Source organism: Lutra lutra, chromosome 8, assembly GCF_902655055.1.
Source record: "Lutra lutra chromosome 8, mLutLut1.2, whole genome shotgun sequence".
Lineage (NCBI taxonomy): Eukaryota > Metazoa > Chordata > Mammalia > Carnivora > Mustelidae > Lutra > Lutra lutra.
Genome location: NC_062285.1, coordinates 10,298,975 through 10,317,100, shown reverse-complemented (window position 1 = coordinate 10,317,100; position 18,126 = coordinate 10,298,975). Strand labels below are relative to the sequence as shown.

The 18,126-nt window shown below is 40.8% G+C and overlaps 1 protein-coding gene across 3 annotated transcripts in view; it reads left to right on the top strand.

Annotated features, from left to right (window-relative positions):
- USP6NL (USP6 N-terminal like) overlaps nucleotides 1-18,126 on the top strand; it is a 171,640-nt gene that overhangs the window by 145,542 nt on the left and 7,972 nt on the right. For all 3 annotated transcript variants that reach the window (XM_047740866.1, XM_047740865.1, XM_047740864.1), the window contains one exon: nucleotides 1,635-1,787. In XM_047740866.1, the coding sequence (XP_047596822.1) occupies nucleotides 1,635-1,787 (153 nt within the window). The remainder of the gene's footprint in view (nucleotides 1-1,634; nucleotides 1,788-18,126) is intronic.

Here is an 18,126-nt window from a genome sequence, read left to right as displayed (position 1 = left end):
TATTGCTTATTTGGAAAGATAAGGATTCAGAAGTGCTGTGGTTCATTTCTCTTACACCCACTCCTCACTCCTCCAGCACACAAACCACAGCACTGGGACAGCTGTCTCCCAAGGCTCATGGTCTGTCGGAAAACTGCAGTCAACCTCTGTCTCTCTCCCCCACCTGACCTCAGCACCTCCTCCTCTTCTCTTCCCTCTCCTACCTTTCCTTCTCTCCCTGTCTTTCCTCTCCTTCTGGATTACGAACTGACCAAGATGTGGAACAAAAGTATACTTTTTTATTAAGGTATATGCATATTTGTTTAATGTTCACTGAACAGCGAGAAAGTGGAAACATGATGTATTTCTCCATAGGTCTGTTCTCCATCTGAAATTCTGTTTCATTTATGAGTCTTGATTAATTTTGGCAACTGGAAAGTTTCTTCACCCTTTGCAAATAAACTTAAAGCCTAATAGCTACTTTATATCCCATCATATCATCAGACTAAATAATGTTATTTTTTTTCTCAGGAAGATAAAAGCTCAAGGACTTACTTACATGAACTTTCTTCACCACTATATGAAGCTTCATAAACTTTCTGGGCACCTTAACCAAGAGTTTAGCTAAAGCTCCTAAGATTTTGTTCTTTATTTTTCCTGATTGTTTTATCAACAATTGTTGATAAACAGAACTATTGTTATAGCAGGTTTATCACACACTACTAGTTTTAAATAGTAAAAAAAAAATTAGTAATAACCTAAATGTCCAGTATTAGAAAACTGATTAAGCGAATTATAGTACATTATAGTATATCCGATGGACTCAAAGTATAGTCAGTTTTTTAAATTAATGTGTGTCCACACACATCTGCTTATAGGACAGTGGCTAGTGGGGTCATAGCTGATTTTTGCTTTCTACTTTGTATCTGTAATCTGAGGTTTTTTATTCTTTTATTTTTTTAAATTTTCTTTTTTACTTTTTAAAGATTTTATTTATTTATTTGACAGAGAGATAGAGAGCACAAGTAGGCAGAGTGACAGGCAGAGGGAGAGAGAGAAGCAGGCTCTCACCTGAGCAGAGAGCCCGATGCGGGGCTGGATCCCAGGACCCTGGGATCATGATCTGAGCCAAAGGCTGACACTTAACTGACTGAGCCACTCAGGCAAGGCACCATAATCTAAATTTTTAAAAATAAAACTAATTTCATAAGTAGAAATACAAATAAGGTTAGTAATCCAGATTTTTTAGAAATTCTGAAACTGTAATTAGAAAGACTTGAAATAGGTGTGCCTATGGGAGGTAGAGCTCCATAACAATAAAACAGAAAGCCCTCATGTCAACCTGGGTGGCCCGTGTCTCTAAGAAGTACTTGCTCTAAGTTAATATTAATGTCTAAGGTGTGACGTTCTTAAATAAACCCATAAGAAGGTACTTAGCAGTAATCACTTCTCCCTGTCTTCCCGAAGAATAGATGTGACTGCTTGAGTATCATAAAATACTTTATCTTACTGAGTGTCAGTGATGGTCACAGTGCTATGTGTAAGTTGTATGCTGTGCCCCTTTTAAAAAAATACTGCACCAGAATAGAATATGTTACCTTCTCAATCTGAGTAACTGTTAACCCAGCATTTGTATTTCTCTGATTTGTTCTTAGAACACCTAATGAAATTGTCTATGGAAGAACTTGTAGAATTTCTTCAGGAGACCCTGGCAAAGGATTTTTTCTTCGAAGATGACTTTGTAATAGAGCAACTTCAGATTTCTATGGTGGAACTAAAGCGTGCAAAATTAGACCTTCCAGAACCTGGTAAGAAATGCTCAAACACTTTCTATCTAAGTCGTAATTAAAGTTGGGAAACAGTGCAGTGAACCCAGGTCATTTCTGTTTCAGAACAGAAGCATTATGTGTATTTGTAATGGCAAGCTGTTTATGGCTTTGTGCTTATTTTAAGAAAAAGCAAATAAATGCATTAATGAAATCTGCCTCTCTTAATAGCATAACTGTACTATCCCTGCTTAAATTTCGAAGGTTTGGATGATAAATAATACTGATCAAGAGAAGTAATCGTGGTGCTCTAAATGAGCATAAACAGCAACCTTTACTTTCAGCCTCTCAATCTGTAAAACCATAAGGAATAGCAGAGAAAATAAAATAAATAAAATAAAAGATAACATTTTATAGAAGAGGACCCGGATACTGACATGCTTCTGTCTGAAGCTACAGACCCAGCAGATGGCGTTGCTGACACTGGCATCCAAGCCTTCTGACTGCGACCCAGGGCTCTTGGCAGGATGTTGCCATGTAGATAATATTTTATTTGCTTATTTCAAAACCTCTTCCAGCACCTCCTAGTAGATTTTCTGTGAGGTGCTGGGCAGGAAATTCAGCAACTGAAGAGAAAGACATGCTTCTTGTCTCAAGGTGTACACAGGGGAGACGATTTCTGTGACTGATAGCAAATGAAGTCTAAGTAAACAGGACAAATGGGGAGGGATCAAAGGAGGGGTCAGAGGAAAGGGGAGAGAAAGAAAATGTGGAAAGATCACAGCAGGAATAACTCAAAAGTTTTGGCAAGATGTTATTTGACAAGAAATGGTTTTGTGAGAAAGAGTCCTTTTTCGCCCATTTCTTTTCTTGTCTTTGTTCCAAGGCAATCCAGCTGTTATGTTCTCAGGTAGAGTTGGAGGTAGCATTTTCCAGTCAGTCTGGCCCATATTTTGATGTCTTCTTAGAGATATCTGTGCAGAACGAGCAGACGTACGTTCATGGAAAGCACATATTTTTTTCCCTTTTGTAAAAACCAAGATGCTCTGCTTCTCTAATCATTGTTTCTCCCAAGTTCGTTCTGGGTCATCAAGAACCACTAGAAAACAAACCGTCACAGCAGTGGTTGCTGGTGGTCAGAGCCTTGGCAAGCATCACGTTTGCTAAGTGAGGACACCGCTCTCGTGCTCAGTGCGATAACGTCCGTTCCCCGCTGATTCTTTATTGTAGCAGGGAACACCCGTGGGATAGCAGTGGACTAAGTGTGTTAACATTTGGTCCAAAATATTTTGCCTTTTTTTCTAAAAAAGTCAAGACACGTTTTAGTAAAAGGCATACAGAGAGAAAAAATATATATAGTAGCACTATTCAAGCATGAGAATAAAATATTGCAGAATAGGATAGTTCAGCATCCAAGTAGCAGATATTACTTATTGAATGCTTAGCCTGGGCCACAGGCTACATGCACTATCTCATTTAATCCCTAAAAATAGCTCTGAAAAAGTACTCACCCACCTTTTACACAAATTTAGTAGTCGTAGTTTGTAAGATCTTTTTACTAGGAGGTGATAGACTGAGGGGGAGGTGCGGATAAAGGGAGAGGGAAAGATAAATAACACCAGGCCCATCGGCTAAAGCTTGTCATGATCTTACTGATAAAGGGCAAAGCGGTGAGGCAGCTCTGCACTTTTTCTGGGACAATAATCTGTCTCTCCTCTGTATCTCTACTTCTACGACGTTGACTGTCTGGGCTTTGCGCTCTGCAGCCTGGCCAGTGGTATCCTCTTTAAATTATTGCAAGCTGTCCGTGGAACAGAAAGGTCATTAAATGGTCATTGCAGTAAGACATTTTAACCTCCCGTCATCTTAAAAGCACACATAAGCATCTTACGTCTTTGTGGCTCCTGATGGGCTGCCTCAGTTTGCACTTGGTTTTCCCAGCCCTGCACAGCACATGGTATTTTGAATTGTTCATTTTTTTTTCCCGTTGGATCAAGTTTTCCATTGTTTTGATTTGCATTTCTTCAATTTTGATTGAGTGTCTTTCTTTTATTTCTATTGGGCATTTTATTTCTTTCTCTCTAAACTGTTCATCTTCTGCCCATTTTTCTCCTGCTGTATCCATGCACATTCTTCCTAAGTAAAGGAAATTAATTGGCTCGTTTATTATATGTGTTAGAGATACTTTTCATGTAGAATTTTAAAAAATTTAATCAGTCTTTCCCTTTATGACATCTCACTTCTGTGTCCTAGGTAAAGAATTTTCCACATGCTGAATGAAAGATTTTTGATTACCCACATTTTCTTTTGCAACTTCTATGTTTTTGTTTTTTTATGCTTAAGTCCTTAGCCCATCTCGAATTACTTTTGGTTTAAGGGAAGAGTTTTAAGGGTGTGTTTTTAATTTCCAGGAATTTATGAATTTTCCAGTTTTACTTCTGTTGACTGACCTCTAACTTTATCCTGTCATGCCCAGAGAAGATACTTTGTAGAAAATCTGTCTCTTAAAATCTGTTGAAACTCTGTTTGTGATGTAACATGTAACAGAAAATGTTTCACGTGCACTTGAGCAGAATGTGTATGCTGGGGCGCCTGGGTGGCTCAGTCGGTTAAGCATCTGCCTTTGGCTCAGGTCTGGGCTCCCTGTTCAACAGGCAGCCTGCTTCTCTCTCTGCCTACTGCTCCCCCTGCTTGTACTCTCTCCTCTCTCTCTCTCTGATAAATAAATAAATAAAATCTTAAAAAAAAAGAGAGAGAGAGAGAGAGAGTATGTATGCTGTAGTTGTTGGGTAGGGAGTTCTGTAATTGTCTGTTAGATCTGGTTGGTTTATTGTGTTGTTTACATCCTCTGTGTCCTCATGTTCCACCTGGTTGTTCTGTCCCTTGCTGTGGGCCAGTTACTGAAGTTATCAGCTCTTATTGTAGAACTATTTCTCCCTTCGCTTCTGTCAGTTTGTGTGGCATATATTTTGATAGTCTATTATTAGGTGCATACATGTTTGCCATTATTATATCTGCCTGCTGTATTGAACATTTTATTAAGATATAATGTCCCTTTTTTGTCTCTTGTAACCTTTTTTAAGTGTATTTTGCCTATTTTTGTCTGCTGTAGTATAGCTACCCCTACTCCCTTTTGTTACTTTTTGCTTGGAATGTTTTCTCCCATCCTTTCACTTTCAGTGTGTGGGTGACTTTTGATCTAAAGAGAGTCTCCCGAAGGTAACATAGAGTTGGATCATGTGTCTTTATCCATTCTGCCAATCTCTGTCTTTTGATTTAAGAGTTTAAACCATTTACTTTTAAAGTAATTACAGGGAAGGACTTCTGTCATTTTGGTATTTATTTTCTATATACTTTATAGAATTTTGTCTCTTATTTCCTGGATTACTATCTTACTTTCCATTTTGGTTGATTGCTTTATTGTGAAATGTTGAAATTACTTATTTTCTTCTGTGTATATTCTATAGCTATTTGTGGCGGGGGGAGGTTAAAGGAGTTATGGTTAACATCCTAAAGTTATAACTCTCTAATTTCAATTTGGATTAACTTCAGTAACATACAAGAACTCTGCTCCTTTACAGCTCCATTCCCCAACCCTTTCAGTTGTTGATGTTTCCACATGACATTTTTATACCTTCTATGCCCAAAACCTTAAAATAATAATAATTTTATAATTTTAAGTTTTATTTTTTTATTATTAACATATAATGTATTATTTGTTTCAGGGGTACAGGTCTGTGATTATCAGTCTTACACAGCACTCACCACAACACATACCCTCCCCAGTGTCCATTACCCAGCCACCCCATCCCTCGCAGCCCCATCCACTCCAGCAATAATTCTTTTAAATGCATTAGTCTCTTAAATTATGGAGAAAACAAAATGTGGAGTTACAAACTGAAGTTACAACAATACTAGCTTTTACAAATAATTGTTTTTTTAAAACTATTATTCTCTTAAATCATGTAGACAAACAAAGTGGAGTTACAAATCATTGTATAGTAATAATAGCTTTTATAATTCCCCGTGTTTTTACCTGTATTGCTGTCTTTCTTTTTTTAATTTAAATTCAACATGTAATACATCATTAGTTTTTGATGTAATGTTCAATAATTCATGAGTTAGGGGCGCCTGGGTGGCTCAGTGGATTAAGCCGCTGCCTTTGGCTCAGGTCATGATCTCAGGGTCCTGAGATTGAGCCCCGCATGGGGCTCTCTGCTCTGCAGGGAGCCTGCTTCCTCCTCTCTCTCTGCCTGACTCTCTGCCTACTTGTGAACTCTCTTTCTCTGTCAAATAAATAAATCTTAAAAAATAATAATTCATGAATTGCATATAACAACTAGTGCTCATCACATCTTTATTTCTTTTTATGCCTTTGAATTTCTGAGTAATGTTCTTTCATTTAACACTGCACCCTTAAACATTTCTTTCAAGGCAGGTGTAGTGGTAACAGATTCCTTCCACCTTTGTTTATCTGGGATTGTCTAAATTTTTCCCTCACTATTAAAAGACAGTTGTAAGGGGCACCTGGGTGGTCAGTTAAGTGTCAGCCTTCGGCTCAGGTCATGATCCCAGGGTCCTGGGATCGAGCCTCACATCAGGCTCTCTGCTCAGTGGGGAGCCTCCTCCTCTCTCTCTCTGCCTGCCTCTCTGTCTACTTGTGATCTGCCTGTCAAATAAATAAAAATCTTTAAAAAAAAAAAGACAGTTGTAATAGATATAGAATTCTTAGTTGATAGTTTTTTCTTTTTAATGCTTTGAATATGTTGGCTGACTGCCTTCTGGCCCCCAAAGTTTCTGATGGGAAATCTGCTTATAACCTTATGAGGATACCTTGTATATGATAAGTTGCTTCTCTCTTACTGCTTTCAAGATTCTGTCTTTTCAAAGTTTAACTGTGATATGTCTCAGTGTGGGTTTCTTTGAGTTCATTTTACTTGGAAATCTTTAAGCTTCTTGGATATTTATATCCATGTCCTTAATTAAATTTGGGAAGTTTTCAGCCATTATTTTGTCAAATATTTTCTCTTTCTAGTCTCCCTCTCCTTCTGGGACTCCCATAATGCATTTGTCTATCTGCATGATGCTTTCCACAGTCCCTTAGGTTCTGTTTACTTTTCTTCAATGTTTCTTCTTTCTGTTCCTCAGACTTCATAATTTCCATTGTCCTATCTTCAAGTTGGCTGATTCTTTCTTCTGCTGCTTAAATCTGCCTTTGAATGCTCCAGTGATTATTTAATTTCATTTATTGTATTTTTCAGTTCCATAATTTTTTATGTGTTCTCTTTATTCATATTATCATTTCATTCATACATGATTTTCTTAGCCTTATCCACATCTTCCTTTAGTTCTTTGATCTTAAGACACTTATTTTAAAGTTTTTGTCTAGTTTATCTGCTACTAGTCTTTTTCAGGACAGTTTTCAGGGAAAAAATTCAGTTTGATTTTTTCCCCCCCTTTGAATGAGCCATGCTTTCCTGTTTCTTTGTGTCACTGGTGATTTTTTTTGTTGTTGAAAACTGGACATTTGTATCCAGTGCTATAAGTCTGGAGCTTTCTCCGTTTTCCCCAAGTTTGCTGTTTTTTGTTGTTTTGTTTGTTTGTTTTATTGTTGTAGGCTGTGTCTGTGGCAAGGATGAGCCACAAATGTAAACTTAAGTTCTTCTCAGAACCTTTTCTAAAACTTTTCCTGAACATGTGTAGTCATCACTTTGAAAATTTCCCCACATATGTAGTAGTTTTCAAATGTCCTAGTCTTTAATATCTGCCTCCCAGAAGGGGAGAAAAGTAAAGAGAAGAAGAAAAAGGGCACTGACCCTTTAAAGTCCCTGAAAGTCTCCTAGAGGGGCTTGCAGCAATGGGGGAGGTGGAACAAAAGTGGCCTCCACCTCTTTGTCCACACCTCTCTGATAGATAGTGACTTTGTTTTTAATCTTTTCCCTCGATGGTTTTAGATTCCATTAATAATCTTTGCCAAAAACAAATATTTTATTATAGGTTGTAAAGTAGTAATTTTTCAAATTCTATTATTTCTTTTACATTTAGCAACAGATTTTCTTTTGTAAAAGAGTTTTCTCTTCTTTACCAACAGGGGCTCTTTAGTTACCCTAAGATGTATTTCCTACTGAAGGGGCAGAATAAATGCTTAATTGTATTCTTTTACCAATTTTCAAAGTTAGAAGTTGATGTTCTTGATTATCTCCAGCGGCAGAAAGTGAGCTTTTGTTTTGGCTTTCTCACTGTGAATCCATGGAATTTGCTATATTCTTAATGTTTCAATCAGATACAGCTGTTACTGTTTTAATGCCCACATTATTCTCTGTTTGGCCAGTGGGAGCTCCCTTAAACTGATTTCTGTGTTCTTCTAACTCAACACTATTCGTCCTTGAATACTTCCTTGCTTTTATGTGCAACAGGATAGTTCTGGCTTACCCTAAAAATCCCCTATTCCTCAGTTTTATTACAGAAATAATTTATGAATATATCCTCATAAGAACTGGAGATAACCTTTGCAGTATGTTAAGTATGAAGGTTTTCCATTAGTTCAGGTTGGTGAATATGCTTTGAGTCCTTTTCCTTTGCTTTTACCTATAAACTTGTATTGAAAGCACTTATATTTACATAAATGTATACAGCTTTTTCGTAACTGTCTTTTGTCAACAAATGTTTCCTTCTTTTCCTAATTTGCTGTTTATCTTTATATTCTTGTTTGTGTTGTCAGTCTTTGTTTATTAGGAATGTATCAAGCCTTTCCTGTGTGTCGCTTATCTGATTTCCAGCCATTTGTGTTCTGTCTTATGTTGTTTCTGTTTTACGTTTTAATTCTATCACGCCATTCTTTTTGACCCGTGCTGCAGTAACCATGTATAAAGTAGTTAGAAAGTTTCATCTTTCCATCTCTTAATGTAACTCATCCTGAAGACCCCAGTTTAAATAAGTGTACAAGTAAAGCATCAAGATGACTCACTTCGTTTCCCACATACCCATTGGCTCACGATCTTGAAGTCGAACTATCCCTTGGTTCTCATCAGCTATCTATCTTCTATTCACAAGAGACTGTCTGGCAAAGACTTGTCAGTTAGGGAAGTCACTCTGGTTAGAAAGCCCATGTTGATCCATGGCGACTGCCTGCCCGTTTGGCCCAGCTCTAGCTTATGACCATATGACCTTGAAGAATCAAGAGCAGCTTTTTCTTACAATAATTGAGAGAGCCATTTTAATTTTTATCTTTTATTTTAGGTATCAGAAAACATGAAACTTAAGGAACTTTGTTCAGAAAGGAAAGCATTTTGTTGCTTTTAGCTGTGGGAAATGTCCTTTTTCATCCTAGGGAAATTGGATTTTTTAAATTTTGTCTCTACAGCAAAACTTTGCCAGCTTCAGATTGCCTTTTCCCTTTTGTATGGTTTTTTGTAATGGTCACCAGACATTTTTGACAGGAATGGAGGAAGAAAATGTTCATTTTCCCATTTTTTTCCTGTTTATTTCCTATCATGGTAAAATGTTCAACTTTACCCCATCTTTGTAGTCTCCAGAATCTCCCCATCACCTCCGCTTACTAGTACTTCACCCGGTGACAGTCCATTCAGACATTCAGACACCAGGTCTTGTGTTTCTTTTGATGCCTCCTCTCCAGCATCAGTCGTCCACACCCAGATCACTGACTCCAGTGCTGCCCCTTTTCTTGCCAGAGTCTTCAGGGAGCTCTGCTGTGTCGAACAGAGAAGACAAGGCTCCCTCGTTTGACCTCAGATACTCTCCCAGTCTGCCGTCTGCGTATTTTCCTATTTCCGTCCTTCCCACCTCCTCAAACACTTTTAACATAGTAACAATAATGGCAGACTTTTGAGTCTTACATGATAGTCTTCTCGCAAAATGCATTCTTTACATATTCATGTCACTTAATTTTTTTCAACAGCCCTTTGGAATAAGGTTTTTTGTTGACTCAGGTTTGTTAATATCCTTGAGGACAGTTTTTGGTGCACAGAATTATTGAGGTTTCTAAAAATTAGTATTTGATTTCTTAAAGTTACAAATCCCGAAACCTAGTTCTTCTTTTAGTCTGGTAATCCAGTTTATAAAAGTCAGTAGACTTTTTTTAAATTTGGGAAAATTTACCATTCTCTTTTAAAGGGCACATTAATGTTTGGTTAATGTTAATGGTAGTTAACATTTGGTTCCATTTACAGATGAAGTCCTACAAACATTTTAAATTGCATTTATAAATTTAATATATGCAGTTCCTTAAACATAACTTTTAAATTTCAAAACAAAACCTTCCCTAGTTCTTAAAGAACTTCTGTAATAAATTTAAGAATTTGCTGAACCTCCAGTCCCTTAAAAATTAGTTACACTACTATTTATAAATTTCATATCCTAAGTTCAAATCCGTTTGGCATGAAAAAACAACTTGGCCAAATTCTCTTAATGTAAATGTATAAAATACTAAATATGGACAGATTCCTTAATGCAAAAAATACAGAATTAATCCTGTATTTAATTCTCTTCAGTTTTTCTATACTTAATTCTAGATCTTTATGAATGAAAAAAATGAATTTCAAATACATTTGGAAGGTACTTTGTCAGTTGAAATCCGAGCCAGGACTCCAACTGAATTCTCATCAGTCACGAACTTATAGGCAGAACCACTTTTTATTATCACTGGGTCCATGCCCCTCAGATGGCTCAGCCACATAGTCAGACACCATGGATCCTGCTTGCATACCACCCAGTTCTTTCTTCTCCTTGAGGAATTCCACAGCTTTCCACCCAGGAGGATTGGACTTTGCTTTTTTTTTTTTTTTTTTTTTTTTTGGACTTTTACTTTCACCTTTTACCTTTCAACATCTTTGAACATGATGGAATCCTGTGTTCCTTTGTTTTTTTTATCTGGAAGGACCATAAATCTTTTTCTTTTTTTTTTAAATATTAGCATGGGTCTGTTGGGGAGGTGGGGGGGGGGAGGGGAAGCGAGTTTGCGCACTCACACGAGTGGGTGGGGGAGGGGCAGAGGGAGAAGCAGGCATGCCTGGGAACCAGGACCCAGGGATCATGACCTGAGCTGGAGGCAGACTGACTGAGCCACCCAGGCACCCATGAAGGACCCTAAATCTTGTATTAAGAGACATTTTAATTTAATTTTGAATAGCTTTCATGCTTGTTCTGCCATCAGTAGTAGTAGTAGCAGCTTAGAGATTAGGAACCTGGGGCTTGGAACACCGGTCCCACCCCGGTGACCAGGCCTGATTGCCAAGCCAGCACCCTACCTAACAGCAGACCCCCTGCCCTCTCAGGGCCCCGTTGCCGTGTCATGCGCTCCTACTACTTTGCCTTGGGATATGCTTCTCCCCCAAGGATACCCTGAACAATTCTCCAGGTGCCTCTGTCCCCCTCCATTCTGTTTTAGTTTTCACGACTTGGCTTAAGCATCATCTCCTCCTTCTGCCTTGTCAGCCAGCTGCAGCCTCCCGAGCCACAGAACTCAAGCCCTGGGGTTTGTTTGTTTTTTTTTTTTTTTTTTTTTTAAAGATTTTATTTATTTATTTGACAGAGAGAAATCACAAGTAGGCAGAGAGGCAGGCAGAGAGAGAGGAGGAAGCAGGCTCCCCGCTGAGCAGAAAGCCTGATGTGGGGCTCGAACCCAGGACCTGGGATCATGACCTGAGCCGAAGGCAGCGGCTTAACCCACTGAGCCACCCAGGCGCCCCAAGCCCTGGGGTTTTGTACCTGATGCGCACCCTGTGCCTGCTCCCAGTGCTCTGTGTCACCAGCACCGACTTCAGTGCCTGTAAAATGGGCATTCAGTCAGTATTTTTTAATGAACTAATGAGAGGTTTTAATCTATTCTTTAAATAATAAAGGCTGTCATCTACAAACGGTTAGCTAGCATGACGCAGTTTTTTGAGGTAATGGAACTGGTTCGTATCCTGATCACATACACACATACAAAGGAGTCAATGTGTTGTTTGTTAGTTAAAAAAAAAACAAAACTGTCCCACTTTTTAAGGGTTTAGGTGGGTTTTCACTTTTGTTTATATAATAGAAATTGATATTAAATGTGCTCAGCAGGGGTTTTTTTTTGTTTTTTTTGTTTGTTTGTTTTGCTTTGTTTTACATATGTATACGTGTGAATTCAAACACTAGGATCACAAAGTGCAAGGGGCGCCCGAGTGGCACAGTCACTTGAGTATCTGACTCTTAGTTTTGGCTCAGCTTGGCTCTCTACTATGGACCGAATGTCAGGGTCGCGAGATGGAGCCCTGCATGGGCTCTGTCCTTAGTGGGGAGTCTGCTTGAGACTTCCTCTCCCTCTCCTCTGCTCCCCCACACTCCTGTGCTTTTGCTCTCTCTAAATAAGTCAATCTGAAAAATAGTTATTTCACAAACATCTCTTGATTTTTGTGGCATTAAATGGTTTTATAATAGATTTATAAATGTGTTTAAATAATTCTCTCCTTTCTGTTTCCCGTCTTTCAACTTTTGTCTGATGAGAAAAAAAGTCAAGCCTATGAACTAACTACAATGATTAAAGAACATATTTTTTTCCCTATTATAGCTGTAAATACAGCACACTATTTCCCTATAGAAAGGAGGGATGGGGCGCCTGGGTGGCTCAGGGGGTTAAAGCCTCTGCCTTCGGCTCGGGTCATGATCCCAGGGTCCTGGGATCGAGCCCCACATCGGGCTCTCTGCTCAGCGGGGAGCCTGCTTCCCCCTCTCTCTCTGCCTGCTTCTCTGCCTACTTGTGATCTCTGTCAAATAAATAAATAAAATCTTAAAAAAAAAAAAAAAAGAAAGAAGGGATGATTGTTGATGGCTATAATAATTCTTGAATTGTATATTTTTCTGGCTAATGGTACATTAAACAGAAATAAAGCCATTTGATTTTTCAGATGTAAACATGAAACCACTGATTTTGTCATAATATTTTCAAACTCAGACTTAATATTTGATCTGGGAAGGAATAAGATGACTCCCAGAATAATTTTCCTGATAACAGCCCCTGCCATTTCTTACTGAAAACTGTTAGAAGAGTGAGAGTACATATATTCTATTGTTGAAATTGAAGAGTAGGGTGTTAGAAGAGAGAGCGCTTTGAGCACTTTGCTGTAATTCTGTGTCTCTTGTTGGGAGAATGAAACTGGTAATGCCTCCTGAGACCACTGACCTGCAAGGCTTGTAATTTGGTGTAGTGCCCACAGGGTGGCAGCAGAGACCTGAGTAAGAGCAAAGATGACCAAACCTGAGGGCGTTTGAGGATTCTCTCGGTTTTTTTTGTTTTATTTGTTTTGTTTAAGGGATGGTTAGACTATTCTTTCTCTTGCCCCCCCCCCCCCTTTTTTTTAAAGAAAAAAGTTCCAAAAAACCAACTGACAAGCTCTTTTGCCTTTATTAAAATATGTCAAGTTGACAGTGGCATAAAATACTTTTGTCGGAATCAGTAATGTGGTATTTTCACAAAGGTGTCCCTGTCGTATATGATAAGAATTGTGATGCTTTCCCACCCTTTAAGTGTAGGGCAGTAATTCTTTCAGACACCTCTGTTTTCAAGGGGAAGAAGAAAATTAAATTACAGGCACAGAGTTTATAGTGGGACGAGCGCAGACAGTATTGTGGCTGTTGAAGACTTCAGAATTTAAGTACGGAGAATAAAGGTTGATACATAGGGCCTGTGTAGAGCCATCTCTTTTGACATCAGTTAGGCTCAGGCTCGAATCTTACAATTACCCTTGACCGCTTGGGGTGAAAGGAGAAGGTAAACCAGACAAAGCCAAGTTCACCAGCGTTCGTGTGTATGGGTACGCAGGGGTTCAGATAGGTTAAGGTGGGTCTAAGGATAGTACAAGAATGTTTAATGCTTATTTGGGTCACATTTATGGGAAAATGGTGAGGAATATTTACTAGCATAGGAAAGTATTACAGGCGATGGCATTTGTCCTCCTTGAGCAGTCTACACAGTCTGTCTTCAGCTCAATGAAGGTTGAATAATTCATCTTCAGGAAAGCATTGCCTTTATCACAAAGTCAGGTAGAGTTTTCTTCCAGATTGCATAATTACTGAGGTCGGATTACGCTGGCACTGGGTCCTCGAGTTTGGGTACTGACTGCCGTTGGAATGGAGCCGCCTCTGCCCCGCCCGGTTTCTGTGAAACCCCAGCAAGTCCCCGCTCAGACCTGAGCATCTTCGGGAAGGGAGACGCTGTTCTGCTCCTCTCTTCCTTGTGGCCGCCTCCACTTTCTGCCCTTCGGCTCCCCTTCCTTCTCTTTCTGGTCCTCTCTGTCATTCACCTCTCCTCTTGCACCTGATTTCTCTCCTCACCTCCTCTTTCCCCCTTTTCCTCTCTGGGAACTTCTTTCCACCCCTTCTCGTTCCCTCCCCTTGAGGGACACAGCCCTTCTCCCCAGTTGTGTTGCCCCAGATGGCCAAGGTCCTGCGCTGAGGTACAGACAACGTGTGTATGTTTTTGTTTTAATTTTTATTTTTTATTGACATGTAATGTACCATTAGCCCCAGGGGTACAGGTCTGTGAATCGTCAGGCTTACTCACTTCACAGCACTCACCATAGCACATGCCCTCCCCAGTGTCCATCACCCCAGCCACCTTCTAACGTGCATGTGTATCTTCCATCATTGTCGGGTTACTGAGAATTCTACGCCAGTTAGAGATGTGCGGTCAGTTACGGGAATAACTCGAACGCAGCCTAATCCCACAGTGTCCTCAGCCAGCAGGCATCTGTGGAAAGTAGGTGCTGATGCCAGGACCCCGAGCCACATGTTAGTGCCTCCTGTTGGTCTTCAGCATGCCCCTGGGTCACAGATGACTGTGGGAAGGAGGCTGACCAGACACTGCTGTAAATTAAGCAAATCCCAGTCTGCAGTCTGGCCCTGGCGCCTGTGAATATCCTGGCCCTCCATAGTCTCACTTGTGTTACTATCTTTAAAATTGGGATGAACTGGGTTTTTCAAGTCCCTGCATTTTGGAAGGTTCTTTCTTAAATCTCTGTCTACGGCTCTTTCAAATTGTTTTACCTCCCTCCATGCTTGTTGAAAATCTCTTTGAGGACAGAGAGGCCATATCCTCTAAATGTCTTTGTACATTTGCGGTACTTACCCTGTGCCTGCTACAGGCCCTAGTGCCTAATGAGGGATTACCGTTTAGAAATTAACTAAATGCAGTGTCATTTTGTCTGCATTGGATTTTTTTTTTTCCTTTAAACCCTGCTACATCTAGTTTCTTGGCTGGTAGATCTTGGGTATTTATAACCATTATGTTTCTGTGCCATGCATAGGGACAGTGTGCCATTAGGCTACCATGAGAATGAATGGACATTTTGTCACCACCTCACTTGTAATTCCATGACTATCTTAGATACCAGAGGTTGGGATACGGAGGAAGTCACTTGAAGTAGGTTTTGTCTACCAGGGGAAAGGGACATGTGTTTCCGGCTCCCATGAAGGAGCTTAGAGATGCCACTTTTTGGATATTTTCGAACAGTCACAGAGTTTTTTCCCCTGTGTGGATTTGGGCCTCTTGCCCTTTTGGTAAATGGAACATGTTAAAGTTTTCTTTTAATTCTGCAATATGTAGTTGCACAGAACATTAATGTCCCTTCCTCAGAAAACTTGCTCGATTGACTTGAATATCAAGTGGTGTTGAATGCAGGGGGAAGGGGCGCCTGGGAGGCTCAGTCGCTTAAGCACCTGCCTTTGGCTCAGGTCACGATCCCTGGATCTTGGGATCAGGCCCTATGTCAGGCTCCCTGGAGCCTGCTTCTCCCTCTGCCTGTTGCTTCCCCTGTGTGTGCGCACTCTCTCTCTCTCTCTCTCTCTCTCTCTCTGTCAAATAAATAAATAAAATCTTAAAAAAAAAAATAAATGTGAGGTGAATACTTTTCCTACCTTTATATTGAAAAATTAACTCTCGCATGCATGTACGTATGATGCATACCTTTCTGTTTTGTTTTGTGCATGAATTACCGCCTCATTCTCCCTATTACCTTTTTCTCAATCTTCTCATTCCTTCTCTTGAGAAATATATGCCTTATATCTGTAATCCTACATTTTTACTCTGTGTCCTGTGAGTCTTTACCAATATGTGCTTTTTATATAATTACAGGATTTCAGGACGCAAGTCTATAGGTACTAGCGTAGAGGAACAGTGTGCGACATGGCCCTATTTTCCCGGAAGATGTTCTGTTTTCTCTCACGGCCCTTTCTTCTCCCCACTTTCTTCCTTCCACCTACCCCAAGTGTTTTGTTTCTTTTTTGTTGAATCTTTCCATGGATTGGTCCCTCAGTAGCCCCTTTCTACTCTGGTTCAGTTAGTCCAAACCTGGAATCTTGCTTAAATTCTGGGTTACACACTTACAAAGATACCCTCTTGGCCATCGTTGTCACTAAGCCAGTCTAGCTCTGTGTCTGTGGAAAATGCTATGGAGGCCAATCCTAGGTTCCCATCCCTAGCGATACCATGGTAGCCACAACACAGAAAATGGCATATGGGAACCTGCAAAGTAATGGATCTCGCATCACTGTGGATCTGTTTCTGCCTGTGTCTGCCTTCCCCATTTGTTCAGTTCAGTTGTCTTTTCGACGTGGTCATGTAAAATAAATTGTCATTACTATAGTTGGTTTCATTACATTGTTGACATTGAAAATATGCTAGGACCGGGGTGACTCAGTCGGTTAAAGCATCTGCCTTTGGCACAGGTCATGATCTCAGGGTCCTGGGATCAAGTCCTGCTTTGGGCTCTCTGCGCAGTGGGGAGCCTGCTTCTCCCTCTCCCACTAACCCTGCTTGTGTTCTCTCTCTTTCTCTGTCAAATAAATAAATAAAATCTTTAAAAAAAAAAGAAAAGAAAATATGCTGGGACCATAAAAGCGATGATGATAAATGATGAAATGTGATTTTTAACTAGCAGGAAAAGGCAATCCATAAAATCTGTTTGGTACAGCAAATCAGTTTTGAGATTGAGGATATAGACTCTAGGGTAATATCTTTGTTCCGATTGCTCTAATAGAAATAGCACAGATTGAGTGCCTTTAACAACAGAGGAATGTTTTCTCATAATTCTGGAGTTTGGGAAGTCAAGAATCAAAGTGTTGGCAAGATTGGTTTCTTCCATCCTTGGCGTTAGCTGGGCGTTTTCCTACATGGTCTTCCTTCCATACCTGTCTGTGACCGTACACCTCTCCTGAGAAGGACGTCAGCCATATTGGATAAGAGGCCTGCCCCAATGACCTCATTTACCTTAATCACCTCTGTAAAGGCCTTATCTCCAAGGCCTTGTATTCTGTTGTATACTGAGGGATTAGGGTTTCAACACATGAGTTCTGAGGGGACGTAATTCAGCCCAGAACAATGAGGTAATTTCTAGGCACAGTCTTTGCTGAAGAAGGGAAAACTCAAATCGGTCCTCTGGTGAATGAAACCTGCTCCAGAGCCCAGTCCGCCTCAGAGGACGCAGACCGTACAGCTCTTTTCTGGGGCAAACACGTGCCAGCCACTGCCCACTGCCTCACACACGTGACTCAGGCTCAGACTCTCCCTCCCTCTGAGTGTCACCTGTCTGGGGTATTTGGGAAGCTATGATGACAGAAGGAGAAGGGTTGTCCCCCTTCTGGCCCAGAGCTCCCTGTCTGACTGCTGTTCCTCCAACAGGGTGTCCCCCCTGCTCTACCAGGGGCCACTCCTCAGTCCACTGTTGACCCCAACTGGGAGGACCCCATCAGCTGCAGTCCTTGTGGTAAAGTCTGGCAACTCTTAGAAGCCTTCACAGAGGGGCAGTAAAAGCAGAGCAGAGCAGACCTCTTTGTGGCCTTGTCCCCTGCCCCACTCTGAAGAGAGGTGAGGGCACTGATCCCATCATGAGGTCTCTCCCCAATGACCTAATTGTCTTCCAAACCCCATCTCCAAATATCATATTCCATGGGGGGGGGGGTTCTAGTATATTAATTTTGGCGGGGGGTGGGGAGGTCATAAACTTTCAGTCCATAGCAGAGAGCGAACCTTTGAAAACCCTAATTACAAGTGAATCCGGCTTTCGTGGGTTGTGAACTGATGCAAATGGAAACACTGAAGACGTCCTGTGCGGACTGAGAAACGTTCGCGGCTCGGACCCGTGGACTGACGATGTCCTGGGGAGGCCCCGTGCGCGTTGCAGCACCGGGGGGCTGCGTGCTGGTGGTGTGCGAGCGCTCGGAGAGCGGGTGAACCGCGCGGCGGGCGGCCCACGCTGCCCAGAGCGGCTGGAGTGGCGCAGAGAGGAGCAGCTTAAAGGGCTCAGCGGGAGAGTCTCTCCAGCTAATCCAGTCTTGTCCCTGTAACAGCACATCTCGCAGGCAGGAATTAACCACTCTCTGGGCGCCGCTGCTTTCCTTT